Raw genomic sequence first — 23,041 nt, 5'->3', positions numbered from 1 at the left:
ATGTCAATTGGTTTGATAGGATTTCTATGGGGACAGGTTCCCTTTACATAAGAGGTACACAAGCCCCACAGAGAATGAATGTTCTAGACTAGAGGACATTTCACTTCTGTATTTGTGATGGCTGTGGGTTCCAGTGATCAAACTCCCACCGATCAGCCAGTGTTCATACATTTGTCACCTATCCTGTTATTCATGGCCAACTCCTTTAACGTCTAGTGTGGCTATAGCCTACAATTGATTCCAGAGTAGTTTTCTCATAAGAATCTGTATGTCTTTATTATATCTATACAATATGGAATCTACAGCTATTTCCCTCAATCCAAATACCTATAAAGATAAAATGTTGACATCAGCAGAGATGCCATACAACGGCCAGCTTTCTTTTATCTTCTACAGTATCCACAGACTTTTATGTTGTCTTTCGTGTTTTTTTATGCTGTATAGGATATCTCTATAACCCGCTGTCTTAAATGTGGGACATGCTCGAGGCTCAGGACTATTGTTGTTCCACAAAGGATTTTTTTTTCTATTGTCCGAGGGCAAAAGATCACTTACCATTTGATTACTTGGAGAGATGGGCTTTGTGTCATATAATGTATCGCCAAATGTAATATCGCAAAAGGGAAATTGCTGTGGATGGTGTTAGGTATTTATCTTGGTTGAGAATCCTACATATTGTACATTCCGACATGGCTGACAATGCAGAAGTTAGTTACTAGGCCAGACACTAGAGATGTAGGTTCTGTTCACACTAGCATTACAGCTTCGGTTCATATGTTTAGGAGCTGGACTATCAGTGTACTAATATAAGGATCACCATTAGCAAAATCTATGGGGGAGATTTATCAAACTGGTGTAAAGTAGAATTGACTGAGTTGCCCCTAGCAACCAATCAGATTCCACTTTTCTTTTCTCACAGACTCTTTGAAAAATAAAAGGTGGAATCTGATTGGTTGCTAGGGGGAACTCAGCCAATTCTACTTTACACCAGTTTGATAAATCTCTCCCTATGTGTCTTGTATAGCAGGTGGTCCGCTGATTTTCCTACAATCCTAAAAAGTTATAGTCAAAATAAAAAAATATATATATTTTTTCCCCTTTAAGCTGGTCTTCAAAAGGTTAATGTGACTTGAACAGTTAGTGCTCGGTTATCTTCAGTACTCCTATAGATAGAGAATGGAGTGGTAGCTGAATATGTACGCTGTTGCTCCGATTGGATGGGTGCCTACCTGTTAGACCCCCACAGATCAGATTAGTATCCATGGTGGCAAAACCATTTTATGGTATGTTCACACTGGCAAATATGGCGGTATTCCATCTTCCTCAGTGTCCTACTGTCAGTGAATGAAAGGGCGCGCGCATCCACTTCTTCCCCTCTCCGCTCAAAGAAGTGACATGTCATTTCTTTGAGCGTAGAGCTGCGGTAGCTGAGGAGCGCGCGCTCTCCTATAGATGGGCAATGACACACTGAGCCACGGAATTCTGTCTGATTAGCTCAGTGTGAACATACCCTTAAAGGGGTTGTCTGGGGAAACAAATATTTTTTCAATGGCTGGGGGGAGGGGTAAAAAAAAGATAAAAATGTTATACTCACCTCCTCCCGTGCCCTGCTCTGACACTCCAGATCTTCTATTAGTTAGAGCCCTCTTTCTCTTTGGGCAGGGTAGGCGGCTGTCCGGGGAGCTCATGACTCTTAGGGGGCCCATCTGCGCTGTGATCTGACTGTAAAACACTGTCAGATAAAGGAGCGATGAGCAATTCGCTCCTCTGTCTTTCAAAGTCATTCTCTCTTGTAAGAAAAGGGCCACGGACCGCACTGTAGGGAGCTGTCTCCCACCACCACCCCAACCCCACCGCACTTACTAAAAAGCTGTGCTGCTTTTCACAAATCTCTGCAATGAGAGGCCGATGGACCCACGTACAGCACGAATAATCATTGGATGTGGCTGGGAAGACAGGATGACTGAGCAGGTAGATCCTGTGGATTTGGGACAACACAGAACCCGGAAAAAGCCTGTTAAACTGTGAGTATTGGTGCAGCTGGGCACGGGAGGAGGTGAGTATACCACATTTTATTTTTACACAGAGAACCTTCTTGGATTCCACATGGAACCACATCCCAGTTCTACCTGACCTTCACTACCTAACCCCTGGCTTTCTTGACTATTTTGTAGTACTGGATCCCATTTCTAATACCTAAGGAGGTCCTGTCCTGTAGGTAAATGGGGCTACCTGAAATGGTTCTTTCTCTGGTATAAAAGTAATTAGATTCCAACGTCTTTAAAGGAGAAGTCCCTGGCTCCAGCGCTGGTGGCTGCATACCGCCACTCTTGTCCCTGGGTCCACAGCCGCTTCCTGGTCTGAGCTGGACTCAGGTTGTCATATGTGCCATCCGCTCAGCCAGTCAGCGACCATGATGGGGCCTTACTACGGCTGTTGACCCATGCCCTTACTCAGATCAGGAAGTGGCCGGGGACCCGGGGACCAGAGTGGTGGAACATCAGCCACCAGCGCTGGAGCAGGGAAGGTGAGAATGAGAATGTTATTTCTCTTATCATTTCCCTCCCCAGCACTTGTTAAAAAAAATAGTTTTCCCTGGACTTTTCCTTTAAGAATGTAACAGACACCTTGATCTTGTGGGACCTGTTCAATTCTTCAGTGACTTTTACTATTCATATCATTTACAGAAGGGAATTTATTTCTTATGAAAAAATACAGCAGAATTATAAATAAAAATGTAATTATTCTGCTCAAATTCCTTTGAAAACACCAGGTCTTCTGGGATATCACCATACATTGCTTTATGACTATATTTATGATATATTTATGGAATACCCTAGTCGGAGGAAATTCCTATTATGCAGGGGAAACTTAGATTTATTTTGTGTGTTCCTATATATATTTCTGTATTTTTTTTTTAGGATTTTCATTACAACTCTGTATAAATATAGAGAGTTTTTTTTTGTGTTGTGCTTTACCTACTGTATAGTGACATCTACTGACAATAGAGAAAACTGCATTGTTCTACTTTTCTTATATAATACAGTGCTAGGAAAGGCCAGATGTCCTGTTGGATCGTTTTGGCCCCTAATAATGTTTTTCTTTTACAGTTTTTATACATAAAGCTGTTAAGTCCTAAAACAAAAAGTAAAAAAATATAGTCAGCATACTATAGTTTCTGAATTATGACCGCCTACATGTAAGACCCCTATATTCCATGTAAGATCCTATATTCCTATCACCAAAGTCAACGAGGTCACTGGGTCTGGGTGATTATATAAGGTGTTTTAGAGTGTCCCAACCCTCCCTCAAAGACAGATATCAGATATCAAGGATCAGATATGATTTTCAGATATGCCTGATCCCCCATTTTCATAGGAGATAAACTACTGCCAAGACCTGCTCAGGCCTACTCAGTGGAGACAGGAGATGTCTCTCTGATGTCCGATCCATATTGAAGGTGTTATCAGAGTACAGATCACATGGTGGAATGAAACATTACTGCCATTTACAATACCGCATATTCATGAGACTAGAAAATAAAAAAAAGCATCATTGAGTGCTTCTAAATATGGGCACTGTAAAAAAAAAAAAAAATTTTTGGATGTCATAGACAACATTCCGTGTATCGTTTGTACAGCCATGGAAACTGACAGCACAGATATACATATATACAGTAGTTGCTGTCAGTATCCAGATCACACAGCAGTGCATACTTACCTAGTGTGCTGCTTCTGTGATTCTGCATCCTCTTCTCCTGCTCTCACCCGAGCCAATGTTTCTTCAAACCTCACCTTCCTAAGCTGCCAATCATTATGGAGGAGGCTGCGGCCTGTAGATGCAGCGGCTCAACGGGAGAGCCAGAGAAGAGGATGCAGGATCACTAGGTAACTTTGCACTACAGTGTATTCTGGAAACTGACAGCACGGATACATGCATTTCCATGTTTGTTTATTTTTTAATAGGTGACCATAACACTTTAAGCCCCAACCGTGTGATGTGTGCCTGTTCCAAGTCAGAAAAGAACAAATTAATCAGCATTACAAGGGTTGTCTGAAGGCTGCTATGGTGTGCTCTAATACCAGATATATCATCTAATAGCCCAGAAGGGTACATTGCCCATTGTATCTGGCAAACGACTCCATTGCACTACCATCACCATGTGGACCGTTAGTATGGTGCTTCTATTGTAATGGTGATGTATTGGCATTAGGGAGTATTGCACACAACAAATATATTGAGATATGTATATAGAGAGAAAGTAAATACCAATATGGTCATTTGGTATGTTCTGTGTCCCTATATAGTAGTAAGGTCCCCATATAGTATAAACCCCTCTCTGCAGTCCTTATATGGTATCGGGCTCCTCTATGCAGTCCATATATAGTATCAGCCTCTCTCCAGCCACCAAATAGTATAGACCCTCCCACAGCCCCTATATAGTTTCAGGTTGTCCCCTTTGCAGGCTTCATATAAAGTCAGGCTCCCCCCGTTCAGCCCCCATATGGTATCAGCCCTTCCACCCTGTGCATCTTTCACATATGGAATTACCCCCATATGTTTTTTCCCCCCCCTCTTGAAGTGCCATATATCAGCCCCCCCTGCAGACCCCCAACTTCGCAGACCGCATATAGTATCAGTTACCCCCCCCGTAGACCCTATATAGTATCAGTTCTCCCCCTGCAACCCCATATAGTATCAGCCCCCTCTCTGCAGCCTCCATATTGAATTAGTTCCCTCATGCAGACTCCATATAGTATATCAGAACCCCCCTGCAGCCTCTATATAGGATCCATTTCCCCCTGCAGCCCCTAAATAGTATCAGTCCCTCCAGTCCCCATTTAGTATTTGCAGACACCATTTAGCACTGTACCTCTCCACAGCCCCAGACCACTCAAACTCACCTAGCTTCTGCTTGCTCCTGGCTGCTCTGGTGTCCTGTGTACCCAAGTCTGTTCCGGCACTGGATATAACACTTTTTCAGGTGTTGCCTACATGATAGGTGAAGTGTAAGGCATCAGACAAGCTTTATTTCCAATACGTAAAAGTTGTACTTCCTGCCATGATTTATCCCTTTTGCTTTTTTATCGTTTGTTTCTTTTTGTTTGCATGATTTGTAAGAGACTAGATGTTAATAAGCATTAGCAGCCTGGAGTCTGTAAATAAAATGATTAGTAGTTACTGTGGTAGTGTGGTATTATGTAGACGGTAGTGACCTCACCAGCACGAGATCTCATCATGCCTGGAATCATTGCTTCTCACATTAGTATAAATTGCAATGTAAAATAAGATTTTGTGAGATATTTTCTATTATTTCCCTAATGAATTGGAATAAGAGTCAAGAATGATGTCCTAGTAGTTGTCTTAAATGAAAAATCTTTTATTATAGTAATTAGAGGCTGATGCTGAACATCTCATTTGCACATTTACTGGCAGCAAATGTTGGTTCCTGACGCTTGGAAGAATTAATAATGTACAAAGCTTTACTTCAATCGTGGAGCTTTAAGTATAGGTGAGGATAGACTGTGTACAATGGAGGAACCATTTGGGTTGGTGCTTTAAAGAGTACCTGTCACTAAATATAACTTTCAACATGTCATCCGCCATCATAGAGAAAAGTCCAACGACATCCGTAGGAAGTCAATTTCTTTACTTTATCGTCATCAGCCAGTACAGACCATGCCCATGTCCTACGGATGGTGTTGGACTTTACTCCACAAGTTCTGCTTTCTCACATCTTAGGGTACTATTGCACGGGCTTACTATGGCCTGATGATTTTAGTAAACGGTCGGTGATTTGTTAGATTGGCGCATGTTTACTGGACCTATTAGATGGCCTGATAATCGGCAATAAGGGCTGCATTGACATCATTAGCGATCCTTGCCTAAACACCTAACACCTTACCCCTTCCAGTTCCTGGTCTTATCTCCTGTGCCGCACAGCTGCCCGGGCCCGGCGGCAGCAGCGTCTGAGCGGTCTGTCAGCTCACAGGATGCTCAGGCGCTGCTGTCGCCAGGACCGGGAAGCTGCGGAGCACAGGAGAGAAGACCAGGTACGGGAAGAGTTTAGGTGTTAGGTGTTTGGGGAATCGTCAGATGTCGGCCGTGCATCACTATTATACGTAGCGATGTGCGGTTGGCGCTTTACGATTTAAGGTTCAAACCTAAATCAACGGCTGATCGTTCTCTCTATTACACAGAGAGATAATCAGCCGAATCATCACGATTTGGCCAATTTTCACTCTGTGTAATAGGGCCCTTAGATTGTGGGGTGCTACCAATGTCTTCTGGCCTTAACCAATACCCTTGTGGACTTCTCTGTGGTACTAATGAACCCTCCACTGCTTTGGTTATGCCATCAGACATGTCAAAAGTTATGGGATCAGGAGATACAGCTGGGGATAGGATACAGCAGTCATGCCATTCACTCCCTGGTTTTATCTCCATTACGGCTCCATCAATGGAAGTCTACGAGACAATCTAACAGAGTAGGTAGCCGGGGAGTGGATTGCGCTGCTGCCGTGTGCTATCTATGGTATACCTCCTGATCACAGTGGGTGTTAGCAGTGAGACCCACACCCGATGACATGCCAAAAGTTATTTTTCGTGACAGATATGCTTCAGATATAATGCATCAAAAATGTGACTAAATATAGAGAAATAAACCCTTGCAGCCATTAGTTGCACCGATATAATGGATTTCCTGGAATGAGGACTATTTGATTAAGAGAGTAAATTAGTATAATTTTTTTCCAGCGGGGATCTTGATAGATGAGTCCCAAAATGACTGATTTCCTCTGGGATTTAGGTGCTGTGGTCATTCTAATAATGTGGTATTTGGGTCCGGCCTTTTGTGGCGGGCATCTGTTTTGCGGTAGACAATCTTTCTTCACACCGGACAAGTCATTTATTATCTCCTCCTCACAACACTCATTAGGAATCCAAATACTTTACCTTAACTATTTCCTTGCCAAATAAGAAATGTGAGGCCTTAACTTGTACTGAAGTATAAGCGCGTTCGAGCCTAAAGATCAGTTATCTTCTAGTGTCTAGTTCTCTTCTAACTACATGTTAGGACATTTATCACCAATAAAGCCATCATTATAATTCCTGTGGGGTTTGGACTTCACTTTAGCAGATTCCTGAACAGCATGTATACTTTATTTTTCTTTGTTGTGTTAAAGGAAAAGTCCAGAAGTTTCTAAAATCCTGCAGGGGGAGGGGGGAATTGATTACAAGTACAAACTTACCTCTCCCGATGCCTGTGGGGAGTGTCGGGACCCCCCCCAGTCTTGGATCTCTGGGGTGTCCACTTCATGACCCAGCCAGTCAGTGACTAGAGTGGGACGCCGCTACAGTCACTGATTGTCTGTGGGGCCAGTCCATTAGCCGGGACAGACATTTTCCCCCAAATTGCGATGTCATCACAACTGGGGGGAAAATGGGGGTCCAGCCACTCACCACGGGCGCGGGGATAGGTAAGTTCCTACTTGTAATCAATTTCCCCCCTCCCCATGCCAGCTGCAGGATTTTTGAAATCGCGGGACTTCTCCTTTAAATGCTAGCTAGAAGTATTAGGCTTTGTGCACACAGAGGAAAAGGCTTGACAGCCCCTAATGCAGTGGTGGTTTACTGTCCCCTTAAGAAAAATAAAAAGTGGAAGATGAAGCAGGCAGAAAGCATCAAGAAGATAACTCAAGAACACCTCAACCCCTTCATGTCACAGCCAATTTTTAGTCTTTGCCCAAAATTATTGAGATGGGTTTCATGTTTACACCATTCGCCAAGTGGTAAATTGACATGATATCTATGTTCCCTAAGTCAGTACGATAACAATGATATGGGATTTATATAGCTTTTGTTTTATTTAACTACTTTTAATAAATAAAATATTTTTTGAAAAAATATGTGTTTAAAATTGTTGTGGGGAGCTGATCCGGCCACTGGACCACCCACGAAAGGTAATCCAGGCCATTTAAAGGCCGCTGACAGCACCGGTATGGAAGAACCCTAAGCTCCCGGAAATGTTCACACTGGAGGGGGTTTCTCCTTGGATACGAAAAGGCATTTACTTCCTGAACCAGGTTTGGAAAGATGGGTCTGGTATTCTATTGAAACATATTCGGCACATCTAACCCCTTCCTTACAGTAATTTTTACCAATATCTCCAGCTTCGACATGCATTGCAAACACAGTCTGGGAAAACGCAGCTTACAATTCATTCCCACTCCTTGCTCGTAGAGGTTGGTTGAAGAGGCCTTTCACAAGGTGCCATTTCATATGCATACACACAACTTCTTAATGCTCGGATAGAAACAAATCCAGTGGTAAAAGAGAAATGGGCGGAAGATATTGGTACCTTAAAGAACTCTCAATGGGAGGCCACGCTTAATAACATCCCCCTCTATCGATGAGTGAATCCCAGCCGGTGTCACAGCTGTATTTAATACACAGAGTGCATAGGACACCCTACTGGCTGCACAAAATAGGTTTACGCCCAGATTTGCAATGTCCCAGGTGCGATACAACTAAAGCGCATGTATTATATATGATCTGGAGCTGTGGGTTGGAGATGTACTGGCATATATGGGTAGCATATATGATTAAGGGTACGTTCACACTTACCGGATCCGCAGCAAATTTCATTTAAATAACTGAACACAGCCTCAAATCTGCACCAACAAATCTGCTGCGGATCTGCTGCAGATCTGCTGCGGATCCTGTAGGTGTGAACGCACCCTCAGAAGGCTTTTGGTATGACGTCCAACATCGGACTTGATAGAGGGGTTTATCAGAGGTGTAAGTGCCCCCGTAAGTTTGAATTAATCTGGCGGAGATGGATTGATACGCCAGGCGTGCCGAGTGCAATTTTATTACTTATATGTAGAAATTCCCTGCAGATGTTTATTATAGTATGATGTAGAGGAAGACATGGGAAACAAGAGGGGCGACTGGATTGTAAGAGGTGGGATGTGGGATTATTCTATATGGATGGCTAATAACGTGGGGAGTCGTGTTTATACTGGAGGAGAAGTTATTAGGAGATTATAGAGCAGTTGGGTGCTGTTAGTTCTGATCACATGCAGGGTCTCTAACAATTCTAATGTTAATTGCTTTTATATTTTTTCCCTTTTTTAAAATTTTTTTCCTTAGCCGTCCCCGTTTCCCTTATTTTATTGTTACAGTTTGCCCTTTCCATGTCTATGCTACTAATATGACGTCTGATGTGATGTATCATTGTATAACATAAAAAGCTGTACACAAAATGCAATATTCACCCTGTGAGGTGTCAACTTAAAATTATTTGTATGTTTATGCACAAAAGCTTTTAATAATACTATCTGATTTAAAAAAAAAAACAGTGCTGCTGTCAGTTGGTGTTTAAATGGTCAGATAGCCCACACAGCGGATCACTTCATGTCGGGTACTAGTGGCGGCCCCCAGCTACTGATAGCAGCCGGGGACCACTCGGTATAGTGAGGGGTTACATTGTGCCTCCCCTCTATGCCCCTTAGGCTAGGTTCACACTGCGTTTTCAGCATCCGTTTAACGGATCCGTTTTTTTTAATGTCCTGAAAAATAGGGTCAGCAACGTTTTTTTGGTCCGTTTTGGTCCACCAAAAAAAACCGATCCCTTTTTTTAGAATGGAAGTCAATGGAAAAACGGATGTACACAAATGAATCCGTTTTTTGCAATCCGTTTTTCATGCGTTTTTTGCAAAATACGGATGCGTTAAACTGATGCTGAAAACGCAGTGTGAACCTAGCCTTACCAACACCACAATGCAACTGTATGTCGTGGTGCTGAAAGGGGTTAAAAGGGTACTTCAGGGAAAGTTAAGCAGATTTGTAAGTTAGGTCTACTCTATCTTTTTTAAAAAAAAATCAAGATTTCTAGCTTTTGTATGCACTAGAGCAGTGCTTCTTAAAGGGGTACTCCAGCTAAATGTTTTTTCTTTCAAATAAACTGTTGTCAGAAAGTTTTAGAGATTTATAATTTACTTCTACTTAAAAATCTCAAGTCTTACATGACCTATTAGCTGCTGTATGTTCTGCAGGAAGTAGTGTTTTTTTTCCAGTCTGACACAGTTCTCTCTGCTGCCACCTCCTGTCCGTGTCAGGAACTGTCCTGAGTAGTAGCAAATCCCTATCGAAAACCTCTCCTGCTCTGGACAGTTCCTGTTTCGGACAGAGGAGGCAGCAGAAAGCACTGTGTCATACAGGAAAAAATATACCACTTCAGGCAGGACAAACAGCAGCTGATAGGTATTGGAAGACTTAATGCTGCAATTATAATTTATAAACGATCTCGAAGTAACGATTTTTTTCTAACGATCAGCGTTTAGACGGAACGATATATCATACGGAAAAATCGTTTTGCGATCGCTTAAGCCTATATCGCAAATCAGCGAACGACTGTTTACACGGAACGATCTGCAAATTTTTTGCTAACGACTAAGGATGGTCTGAACCTGCCGAGGTTCGGGTTCGTATGAACCCGAACGCTCGGCAGCAGATTCCCGCTGTCTGCTCGCTCCGTGCAGCGGGCGGATACAGCGGGAGTAACGCCTGGAAAACTGGGATACAGCCTATGGCTATGGCTGTATCCCAGTTTTCCAGGCGGTCCTCCCGCTGGATCCGCCCACTCCACGGAGCGGGCAGACAGCGGGAATCATTACCGAGGGTTCGGGTTCGTACGAAACCGAACTCGATTCGGACCATCCCTACTAACGACCAACGACGATTTGAGAACATGTTCAAAGATCAAAATGAATAATTTCTCGCTCGTCGCTTGATCGTTCGCTGCATTTACACGTACGATTATCGTTCAAATTCGATCGTTATCGTGCAAATTCGTGCGATAATCGTTCCATGTAAACGCACCATTAGATTTAAAAATTTTAGTAAATTACAAATCTATATAACTTTCTGAAACCAGTTAATTTGAAATAATTTTTTAATTCCAGTCCTATGGCCCACCAACAGGTCATGTGTTGAGGATATCCCTTACAAAGAACACCTGTAATAATACCTGATGCACTGAGCATAATTATATCACCTGTGACATACTAAGGAAATCCTTAAAACATGACCTGTTGGTGGCCACAAGGACTAGAATTGAGAAGCACCGTGCTAAAGTCATGCAGTTCTTTCCAATCTGACACAGTGCTCTGTGCTGCCACCTCTGTCTGTGTCAGGGATTGTTCAGAGGAAGCTCTGAAAAGCTCCTGATGTGGACAGAGGTGGCAGCAGAGAGCACTGTGTCAGATAGGAGCTGAGTGGCTTCCTCCAGGGTTTACAGAATCTTATACATATAGATACTGCCCTTAAAGCAAAGATTAGTATTGAACTGAATCTGTTGTTTTTTTTTATTGTACTTCTTTCCTATTCAGTTAATTGTAAAGTAATAGTAATACAATATTTGATTGTATGTAAATGCATTAATAGGATGACATAGTCGATTTCATACTCAAAGTCACTAGCAAACCTTCGGGAAAATGGAGAAAGCTGTGTGAATGTGTAACTAATTGTAGTGGCAGATGTAACATGTTCCTCGCCATTACGTTGTGTTACATAGGAGCTGAAGGGGCAAGGTGAGAGTTGAGGGTAACAGATGCTTACCTGCCGCAGGTTGCTGTCAGACAGGGTACAAGCTGTTACGCTTTACTGTTTTGCATAAATTATATTCACCTTTTGATGCTAGAATGTATTATATTTCATACCTTAAAGGGAAAACTATCAGCAGGTTAGATAAATGTAAACTGCTGCTATCTCCCTATAGCGCACAGGACGCTGAGGATGAAGGTAATTTTTTTTACCTTCATCTTCAGTGCCATGTCAGTGCTGTTAGCTGTTAATCTGTATGCTAATTAAGTATTTCGGTGCACTGGGGGCGGGACTACCTCACCAGTGCACCTATCTGGTCCCGGCTTTCCCGCTCCACTGTTATTCATTAGAAGGGTTGGGCACTGGGGGTGGATCGTTACTCCTAGGGCAGTGGTCCCACCCCCAGTGAACCAAAATGCCTAATTAGCATAAAGGTTAAACTCCTAGTAGCGCAGAAATGGAGCAGAGGATAAAGGGAAGAATCTTACCTTCATCCTCAGAACTCTGTGCACAGTAGGGACATATCAGCAGGTTAGATTCTTCTAAAGTATTCCTTTAATATTTTTAAGATTTGTTCATTGTTGCTGTAATCTGTAGGGGTTGAGTTTTATCAACCTTAAAGGGATTGTCTCTTGAAGACAACAGAAACTGGTATAGAAAAGTTAAATAGTGTGTACAATCCTAAAGCGTTAAAGTGACCCTATATTTGGGATGGACCTACACTGTACCATGGCCTCTTCTGGGCTGATACTATGCCTTCAACTGGAAATCCAGGATGCAGAAGTGCTTCAACTTCCTACTTTCTTTGTCTCGTTGCATAAGACGGACTCCATAGACTTACAGAGATGCTTGTAACACTTTTATGGTAAAGCTATTTTTTTGTTTTTTAACATCTATGAGGGAAATTTAATAAGACTAATTAAAGAATTTCAGATTTTAGTGCTCAAAGGGGCCGGAAAGCTGGGAAAGATCAAGGCAGAAATGAGTATGCTCAACCACCATTCCATTCTCATGATGTTCAGCGTTCAGAGGACCTTCGTTCTTGGGATTAGTAGGAGTCCCAGCAGTCAGCCACTATCTAACAGAGTTCTGCTATGAGAGAGATATTTGCGCTATAGGGCTATGTTCACACAACGTCAAAATTAGAGAAAAGGCGTCCGATTTTAATATTTAAAATAATGTCCGTTTTTGCCGCAATTTAACTGACTGCAATGGCAATGCATTGAAGTCAATGGGAAAACGGACGTCCAATGCACACAATGCATTGAATAATGGACGTTTTTACCGCCGACGTCAAAATAATGAACGTGATCATTATTTTCGGACGTCTTTTGCAAACAGCGGACATTTTTTATTAGTTGTTCACACAGTTTTTCTTTTGTCACTGTTCTTTCTCCGTTTTTACTAATAAATTCAATGGAATTTTCAATTAAGCCGCACCCAAAGGCCAATTAGTAGCCCCAAACTAGAATAATGTACCAACACCCGTCATTGTACTAAGGGGAGGCCAGACAGCTAAATGACGTTTGTTATTTGAGACTCAAAATAATGGACGTCATTTTGAACGGAGCTGAAAAAACGTTGTGTGAACATAGCCAAAGACTGACACAAAAAGTTGGTTAAACTTCTGCTGAGAAACAATATAATGTATCTTGTGGACAAGAGAAAAGTTAAAGAAATTTACAAGAACTTAGTAACTAACTTTAAAAAAGAAATTTTTAGAACAAAAAGTTTTACACTAGGATTAAACTAGAAAAGATGACCACATCACTTTCATGCCCTTTCAGAATAGCTAAGAAGTGATCAGATGCAGTTTCCATAGAGCGACCACGAGAGTCATTCTTTCTGACAAGCCCACAGCTGAATGGGAAGTGTCCAAGCATTGAAGGTTTGTCTGAGGGCCAAGTTTCAATGTTTATGAATAAATAAGAATGAAGTCTCTACTATGTGCAGAAAACATGGGAATATTTTTTTTATAAGATTAGATCTTAACCCTTAGCGTTTTCGTTTTTCCCTCCTTGTGCTTAAAAGGCCATAGCACTTGCATTTTTCACCTAGAAACCCACATGAGCCCTTATTTTTGCACCACTAATTGTACTTTGCAATGACAGGTTTCGTAAAGTACACTGCGAAACCAGAAAAAAATTCAAAGTGTGGTGAAATTTTTCGTTTTTACGCCGTTCGCCCTGGGGTAAAACTGACTTGTTATGCATGTTCCCCAAGTCGTTAAGATTACAACGATATGTAACATGCATAACTTTCATTGTATCTGATGGCCTGGAGGAGAGATCTACCCCACTAGACACCAGGGAACGGCTGCATCAAGTAATCGGAAGCAACTGTCAACTTTGACAGCTGCATTCGATTACTTTATTAGTGGGCACGTCGATCGGACCTTGCCCGCTAATAGCCGTGGTCCTGGGCCACGAGCGGCAAGCGGGACCACGGCGGTTCAGAGTGCTGCCGCTCGGCCCCGCTCTGAACACATGGAGGCGGCCCTGGACATACGGGTATGTCCAGGGTCGCCTAGGGGTTAAAGATGCTTGAGTGTTTTCCTTAACCCTTTAAGGACCGTGCTAACTTTCGTTTTTGCGTTTTCGTTTTTTCCTCCATGTGCTTAAAAGGCCATAGCACTTGCATTTTACACCTACAGACCCACATGAGCCCTTATTTTTTGTGTCACTAATTGTACAGGCTGAATTTTTCCATAAAATATGCTGCGAAACCAGAAAAAAATTATATGCGCAGTTAAATAAAAAAAAAAACGCAATTATTTTTCTTTGGGGGGGCTTCATTTTTACGCCGTGTGTCCTATGGAAAAACTTAGATGTTATATATGTTCCTCAAGTCATTACGATTAAAACGATATGTAACATGTATAACTTTTATTGTATCGGATGGCCTGTAAAAAATTAAAACCATTGTTAACAAATATACGTTCCTTAAAATCGCTCCATTCCCAGGCTTATAGCGCTTTTATCCTTTGGTCTATGGGGCTGTGTCAGGTGTCATTTTTTGCGCCATGATGTGTTCTTTCTATCGGTACCTTGATTGCGCATATGCGACTTTTTGATCGCTTTATATTACATTTTTTCTGGATTTGATGCGACCAAAAATGCGCAATTTTGCACTTTGGAATTTTTTTGCGCTTACACCGTTTACCGTGCGAGATCAGGAATGTGATTAATTAATAGTTCGGGCGATTACGCACGCGGCGATAGCAAACATGTTTATTTATTTATTTATTTTTATTTGTAAAATGGGAAAAGGGGGGTGATTCAGACTTTTATTAGTGGAGGGGATTTTTTATTAATAAAAACACTTTTTTTAACTTTCCCTTACAGTAATATGAAGCCCCCTGGGGGACTTCTATATACACAGAACTGATCTCCCATTGAGATCAATCCTGTGTATATAATAGAGCAGTGATCCATCAGATCGGTGCTCTATTATAATGGTCTGCTGCAGACCATCTGAATAGATTGCCGAGCCGGGATCAGCTTCATTATGACGCTGAGCCCCAGCCGGCTCATTAGAACGGATCTCCCCTCCGCGATCGCATCGCGGGGGGGAGATCCCCCACTGGACACCAGGGAGAGGGGGCACAGCTGCTATTCAAATGCAGCTGTCAGCTTTGACAGCGGCATTTGAATAGTTAATTAGCCGGCCGCGTCGGCTAATACACGCGGTCCCTGGCTGCACTTAGCAACCGGGGGCTGTGCGCTGCAAAGAGGGCTCACGCCGGGAGCCCTCTCTGTTTACTCTTAAGAGGTTAAAGAAGAAGTCCGCCTAAAATTTTTATCAACGTATTATATTGTCCCCCAAAAGTTAAACAAATTACCAATATACACTTATTATGGGAAATGCACATAATGCGCTTTTTTCCCTGCACTTACTACTGTCTGAAGTCTTCACTTCCTGGATAATATGGTGATGTCACTTCCTGGATACAATGGTGATGTCACGACCCGACTCCCAGAGCTGTGTGGGCTGTGGCTGTTGGAGAGGATGATGGCAGGGCGATGCTCAGTGTTGGCTCTGTCCCTTTCTCGGTCTGCTGAAGCTCTCACCCAGCTCAGGTGTCCCAAAGCTGGAGTAGAGCTGCGGCAGGGGGACCAGGAAGGGGACAGAGCCGACACTGAGCATTCCCCCAGCATCCTCAGCCCGCACAGCTCTGGGAGTCGGGTCGTGACATCACCATTTTATCCAGGAAGTGAGGCCTTGATGCAGTAGTAAGTGCAGGTAAAAAAGCACTTTATAAGCATTTCCTTTAATAAGTGTATATGGGTGATTTGAATAACTTTTGGGGGTCATACAATACTTCAATAAAAATCATCCCCGAACCCCATTTCTCATGATTTACATCCGCTCGCAGGTGTAAATCATGATCCAAATCTACATTTTTCATAAAAATGGCCATCATTGTGCAAATAACGCCCAGTATTTTTTTTAATCATGGACATTATTGGCACAATAACAGCCACTGTTATCAAAGAAGGACGTCATTTTTACATAGTGTGAACCTAGCCTAAAACTATAATACATATAACTAAGGCACAGTATGATATTCTATGGGTACATATTTTACTTGGTGTATTGTTTGAAGGTGGACATATAGCACATTCTTGGTGCATGCTTTATGCTGCATCATGTACTGACATACTTTTTTTTTTCTTGTAATCAACAATGTTAAATCTCTATAAATGGGCACTGTGGATTCTAAGGATTATAAGGTTCATCATATTGGAGACATAAATGTAATGAAGCGAACAGTAACTTTTTTTTGTAACATGTCAGCTGAGCACTTCTACCAATTTGTTATCCCCATAGATAGGCCAGATGAAGTGTGTGGCGCTCATTGTTCATTGTGGGAACTCAGGGGTTGAGAATACACAATGTTGACAGGTCTCCAGCAGGGACGGTTAATCGGTAGCTGGGTGTCCCACAGTACAGTTCCATGTTATTGACATGGAATTAATGTGCTCAAAAGAAAGTCACTGTGATCCTGTTCATCCGGGGAAAGTAAATTATTATAATTGGGTTGGGAGCCAAGAGCGGCGGCTAGGTGTAGTAATGCGGACAAAGAACACAGGAAATTACCATACGCTGCTACTCACCGTTCATTTCTGATTTTGTTGTCATAATGCAAGATGTTTTATACCTTCTTTTTCTTTAAATACCGGAGTGACTTTAATTCACCGGGCATGACAAGATGGTCCACAACATCTAACTATGTGCAGATTTACTTTTCCAGTTTATATGGCAGTGATGCCTCTTCATTACTGTAACACATATTGTTTTTAAGCTACAGCCAGGGCATTGTATTGTATTGATTGTAGAGTGCAAGGTAGGCTAGGCTTACACTATGTAAAAATGAGGGCCGTCTTTCATTATGATGGCCGTCATTGCGCAAAGGACGTTCGTTATTTTTGAACTTAACGGTTATTTGCACAATGACGTCCATCATTATGAAAGATGACCTTCATTTTTACATAGTGTGAAGCAAACCATTAAAAACTTTGGCTGTTGGGGGGGGGAGGCGTACGCGTTTTCTCAGGGTAATTATGCGATTCCAATATGTCTGTTAAGGTATTGGGGAGAAAAAAACAAAATAAAACACTGATATGCACACAGACATGGCTTTTTTGTTGTTACATTTCAACTCCCGACCCCTCCCGCACCAACCCATACAACCCATAGAAGTCTATGAGGGCATTTTTGAGCCCCCCCCCCAAAAAAAAAATAAAAAAATAACCATGTTACAATTTTGACATTTTATGGGCATTTTTTTTAAACAATGTTTAAGTCCCACCCCCCTTTCCATATTAGCATGCAACTTTTGGCTGAAGTTGGATGCAGCCCTAGGGAGTTCTGGAAAACATGGATGCAGCCTATGGCTTATTCAACTTCTTCAGCCACTGGGAATGAAATGCTGAACTCTCGGTCGGATGGAGCCCAACGTGTTTGAAGTTCACTCTATAAGTTCTTTCTATTAGCAATTATAAGTATTCTTAAATGGCAAGTTGCTTGAAGTTTTTCTCTTTGTTATTAATACTTTTTTATATATATTTTTTTTTAAAATGCTTCCTTTAAAATTCTAAAAATATTGTACAACTGAAACAAGGAAATACAAATCTGACCAACAATAAAGTACAAAGTTTCAAAATAAATAACTTTTTTTATTATACTGAAATGTAAAAAAAAACAATTCCTGGCGCTGCCTATTTTTATAGAAATGTAACCCTGTTTAACTCCGCCATAATTGTTATGTTCTGAGAATTCCTGGTAGCCGTTGTATATGTTTTCTGAAATATTAAGTCAAACTGAAAAAAATAAAATGCTGTAATGAAAAAAACAAACAAAAAAAACTCCAACAATTTCTTGGATGAACAATTACAGCTCTGATTGACACAAGTTTAATCATTCTACAAATGTTGCAAATAAGTAAGAAGAGTACATAATGTATAACAAATAACAGCTGTGTACGTACCTGTAGTACTGGAATAAAGAAAAAACTATAGCAAAATGAAACATCAGACTCGCTAATCTATTGAGACCTCTGCTGACCTTGGTACTTTGTATGAAACTCTACTGAGTACATTGAATTTAAATCCATTTCTTTGGAGATTTTGATATCTTTATTATTGAGAACTTGTCTAAGCAGTTTGCATTAGTATTACACAGAGGAAGTGAAAGCCACATGCTGAAATCATACATTGGGAGTCCTTACTCTGTTGTGGGTTCTTACCGTAAGTCTAACAGAGCCGGTGGTCCAAATGTAGGTGGACAGTATGTGTAATAGGGTTACAGATTTTTCAAAAATGGTGTAAAGTGAAACTGGCTCAGTTGCCCCTAGCAACCAATCAGATTCCACCTTTCATTTTCCAAAGAGTCTGTGAGGAATGAAAAGTGGAATCTGATTGGTTGCTAGGGGCAACTGAGCCAGTTTCACTTTACACCATGTTTGATAAATCTCCCCCTTCATAACCCTATTACACATACTGTCCACCTACTTTTGGACCACCCTGTATACAGTATGTCCCCAACCTGAAGCTGAGAGTGGACATGGACCTAACAGGAGAAAATTCAAGCAGTGACATGGTGCGGGTGCATAAGCATAAGCTGCAGTTGGTAGCAGGAATGTGGCCATCATGGACAGCTTCCCTCCTGCTTTGAGGTTGGGTTCACCCATAGTATTTTGATCACTATATGGTCCTCATTGATATTTTCGTGGAACCAACACAGAGAAAAACTATGATAGAACAAATTTCTCCTTTTTTTTTGTTTTGCATCTACGTGGGAGTTTGGCTATTAATACTGACCAAAATTAACGACCAAGAAGAGAGAATAATGTTGTTATGTATCAACCTTCCAAGGGGTGTAATATATTAGGCAACCATTCCTTAACCTCCCCCCACCGCTCCACAGTTAATTTACGTCGCTGCAGCCTATGCCTGATGCTACAGTGACGTTAATTAATGATCCAGGATGACATAGGCGCAGGATCTGAGCCTGTGTCATCTGCGGCAGGTCCCGGCTATCAGTGATAGCCGGGGACCCCCCGCAACTCTCAGCACCGGAGCCGCGCCCTGGTGCTGAGAGTTAACCCTACCGCAGCATCTAAAGTTCTCCTGACAGAGAATTCTCCCTCTCCAGAGGGAGAATTCTCTGCCGGTGTCCATCGGGGCTCTGTGAAGTGAAGCCTCAGGCTTCCGGTTTCCTGGCTACGGAGGCCGGCGGGAGGAGGGAGGTAGGGAGGGAAGGCAGGGCGTGCGCCGGGCACGTGGCCGTGAGCTCTGCCCCCTCCCCTCTTTCCCCTGCAGCTGTTACAACTTTGTGACAGAGGAGAGGGGGCAGACACAGGGACATCAGCTTATGGGATCATTATGATCCCACAAGCTGATATCCTAAAACGACCTGGGCATTGAGGCATTAATGACCCCAGGTCATGAAAGGGTTAATGTTGATGAGCATACAGTGCCTTGCAGTGAAAGTGTCAGAACACATGGGCCCAGATTTATCAAAGGATTTAAAATATAAACTGGTGTAGACTGCCCACAGCAGCCAATCACAGCTCCCCTTTCATTTTAGCAGAGCTGAAAGCCGAGCTGTGATTGGTTGCTGTGGGCAGTTTATACCAGTTTATATTTTACACCCTTAGATAAATCTTAGATAAATAGTGCATCACAGAATTCAGGGTATGGAGCTTCATAAATACAGACTGATCAAGGTGCCCATGTTGACCCCGTCCATTGTGAAAGCACCTACAATAAGCATGTGTATCAGAACAGGACAAGAAGCAATGGAAGAAGATGACTTGGTCTGCTAAATCAGTTTTTCTATAACATCACGTGGAGGGCTAGGAGAATGTGTGCCACTAAGGCATTATTTACACGTTCAGTGATTTTCAAGGCCCCTTGATAAAGTCTGCTCATTACCTCTGTGAAAAACTATTTGTTTTTGCATCTGTTTTAAATCTGTGCTTTTCACGGATCTGTTTAAAGCTTTTTAAATACACTGATTACATCTACATCTACATCATTTCTAGAGATGAGCGAACCTGGAGCATGCTCGAGTCCATCCGAACCCGAACTTTCGGCATTTGATTAGCGGTGGCTGCTAAAGCCCTAAGGCTAAGGCTATGTGGAAAACATGGATATAGTCATTGGCTGTATCCATGTTTTCCAGACAACCTTAGAGCTTTATCCAAGTTCAGCAGCCCCCGCTAATCAAATGCCGATCGTTCGGGTTCGGATGGACTCTAACCGGAACCCGGTTCACTCATCACTAATCACATCCTTTTTTTTCGTGGATTGCAATGAACACATGAATCAGGCCGAACACTTAGTGGTTGATATTAGAGATGAGCGAAGTGAATCAAGACTCACTGTCAATTCGCTTTGTTCTGCGCACATGCTGTCTGGAGCGTCACTGGGCAGGAGAAAGGGATTAGTCATAATCCCTAGCATCTGTCCAATCAGCTGCAGGCCCCTCTGTGATGTTAGCACCTCCCCCTCTATATAAGGAGGTTCGGTAATGGAGGTGGCCAGTCGGCTGTGTGTGGAAGAGAGAGCAGGATGGCAGCAGGCAGTTACAGCAGAGCAGGGAGAGACTAACAGAGTGATATAGGCAGAAGAGGAGCCCGTGGAGCCTCATTGAAGAGTCTCAAAACACAGGCCGGGTCCTTCCCATAGGGATATCTGGCTAGTCCTGTGTTTTGAGACTTTTGCATATTCATGTTTCCCAGGGGGCAATGCACCCAGGACTTCACTGCATTGAGCGCTTTCACTAGCAGCCGGCAGTGTTGTCATTTGGCTGGTCTCCCTGAGTTCAGCAATCTGTTTCTTTTAGAGTGATATAGGGACAGAGAGAAAAGAAATGGTGGAAATTGTATGATTGGCTGATTGACTTTTTTTTTTCAAATTGTAATTTTCTAATTTTTGACACTTTTACAACAACATACTTTAACAAATTTGCCCTTCTGTAATAGTCCCAGTATTGTAGCTACTATAGTTTGGCTGTTTTAATAAAATTTTATAGGATTCCATTCACGGAAAATAGCGATTTTGACCGAAAATTCAAGAAGCTTGCAAAACGAATAGCAAGTTTTTTTTAAACTTTTTGCTGAAAAGTATAAGCAAAGTGATGGAGTCTTTTTATTCCCTTTAGCAGCGTACAGATGAACTTTTAATTTTTTTGCCTCCTTTTAGGTTTATCCTGGAAAGATGATTACACTCAGCATATCATTGCAAATGAATTATCAAATATTCGTAAAGTCTACAGCAGACAGCCGGATTCTCTTCCATCTGATGCTTCCAGCAATTCAAGGTAAGATACTGGATTTATTAGCACTTGTCATTAGCACAATTAGCAATTGTCTGAACACTGCACATGGGCCATAACAATCCAGCACCTGTGCAGTGTTCACACAAGTGATGATTAGGAGAAATCCTGCCCAGGGGCATTACTAATGATGAAGAGGGCGGGGAGGAGGCAGTGCAGGCCTAAGGGCACTATAGGCCACGCCAGTTCGACACAGGGCTGCAAGTTTAAAAGTAGTCCTTTAAGGACAATATCTGCATCACCTGCTGATTGGACCCTAGGACAGATCTTGGATTAAAATCAGCTATCCGAAGGTACAAGTGGTTTGGGGGGGGGGGGGGCAGATTGTGGGTACAGAGTCGCTTTAAGGTTTTATTTCTTTTTGTCAAAAGAGGGAAAGGATTAATACATAGATGATTTATCTTACAATGGGGCAGATTAAAGTTACAGAATTTGTTTACCGGATGGAATCCAGATTTTGACTCTATGGATTTGTTTGACCATGTAACCACCTGTATGTCTACAAGTAAAGAGTTAACATACCTATAGGGGAACAGATATGCTGGGTACAGTTGAACGTCAAAATTTGCTGTACTGCAAAACTGATATGAGTGTTTTCTGTTCAGATTTCTCCCATTGTCCATCTGATGTTATCGTTATCAATGATGATCAACTATTCCGACAGCAATTCATCAATTAAAACATATCAAACTGTACTATCATGTCAGACTGTACCATTTTGATCAAACTCTAGAGATACCCCTTTCCAAAATAATGAGCTCATTTTCTTAAAGCCAATGTACCAGCAGTACATTCTCTTTTAATTTTTTCCACATTTATAGAACGGCATCGGTGCGGGGAAGCTGGTGCCGTGGTCATTTTTTTAAACTGTGGCCCGGTTCCTGTGTACGGCACCATTCTATTTCCGGTCACTGGCCAAGGCTAAAGCACTGGAGGTGGGATGGCCCCCAGTGGGAGGAAACCAAGCCCCTCTGTGATGCGGTTCTGTTTATTCTATTCATGTGAAAAACTTGTGAAAAAAGTGAATGCACTGCTGGTACATTCGCTATAAAACCTGTTACCCCTGTAATTTAACCTAATCCAGTGGTATCTGTATGCGGTTGTGAATGGATATAGCAGCGAGGTTCATTTTAAAAATTAAAATATTATTATAAACATTATTATTAGTGTTTATCAAATTATAAATTTTATCAAACAGGGCAAATGGCAAAAAATAAGTTGATAAGTTAATAAGTTGTAGTATAAGTGAGGAAATATGTCCTTCTATAGAAACTTGATAGAATACTATTTAATTGGTAAACCTACGGGATAGAGGAACAAGGAATTACTCAGTGATAGAGGCGTCACAAGGTAATGGCTGAAAAGAATGGATTTTTCCAATTAAAAATTAATTATGTTTTATAATATTGCCTCCTTCTCACTTCCAGGGTTTCAACAATAAATTCTGAAAGCAACAGAGATTATGAATCTGAAGCTAATAAGAATTTTGCCAAATCTTTTCATCAGTACCTTCAGTATCTTGGGATTCTGCCACGGCCTGTAGCTCCAAGCTTCTACCCAAGGACAAAGAGTGAGAAGCCTGTGATTACGG

At 42.0% G+C, this 23,041-nt stretch overlaps 1 protein-coding gene across 3 annotated transcripts in view; it reads left to right on the top strand.

Annotated features, from left to right (window-relative positions):
• The window catches only part of PTPRN2 (protein tyrosine phosphatase receptor type N2), a 742,556-nt gene that overhangs the window by 191,976 nt on the left and 527,539 nt on the right, over nt 1-23,041 (top strand). For all 3 annotated transcript variants that reach the window (XM_069958896.1, XM_069958895.1, XM_069958898.1), the window contains exons 4-5: nt 21,318-21,435; nt 22,878-23,040. In XM_069958896.1, the coding sequence (XP_069814997.1) occupies nt 21,318-21,435; nt 22,878-23,040 (281 nt within the window). The remainder of the gene's footprint in view (nt 1-21,317; nt 21,436-22,877; nt 23,041) is intronic.

Source organism: Dendropsophus ebraccatus, chromosome 2 (genome assembly GCF_027789765.1).
Source record: "Dendropsophus ebraccatus isolate aDenEbr1 chromosome 2, aDenEbr1.pat, whole genome shotgun sequence".
Classification (NCBI taxonomy): domain Eukaryota; kingdom Metazoa; phylum Chordata; class Amphibia; order Anura; family Hylidae; genus Dendropsophus; species Dendropsophus ebraccatus.
The sequence above is the reverse complement of the archived record's forward strand: the minus strand, read 5'-3'. Positions and strand labels throughout refer to the sequence as shown.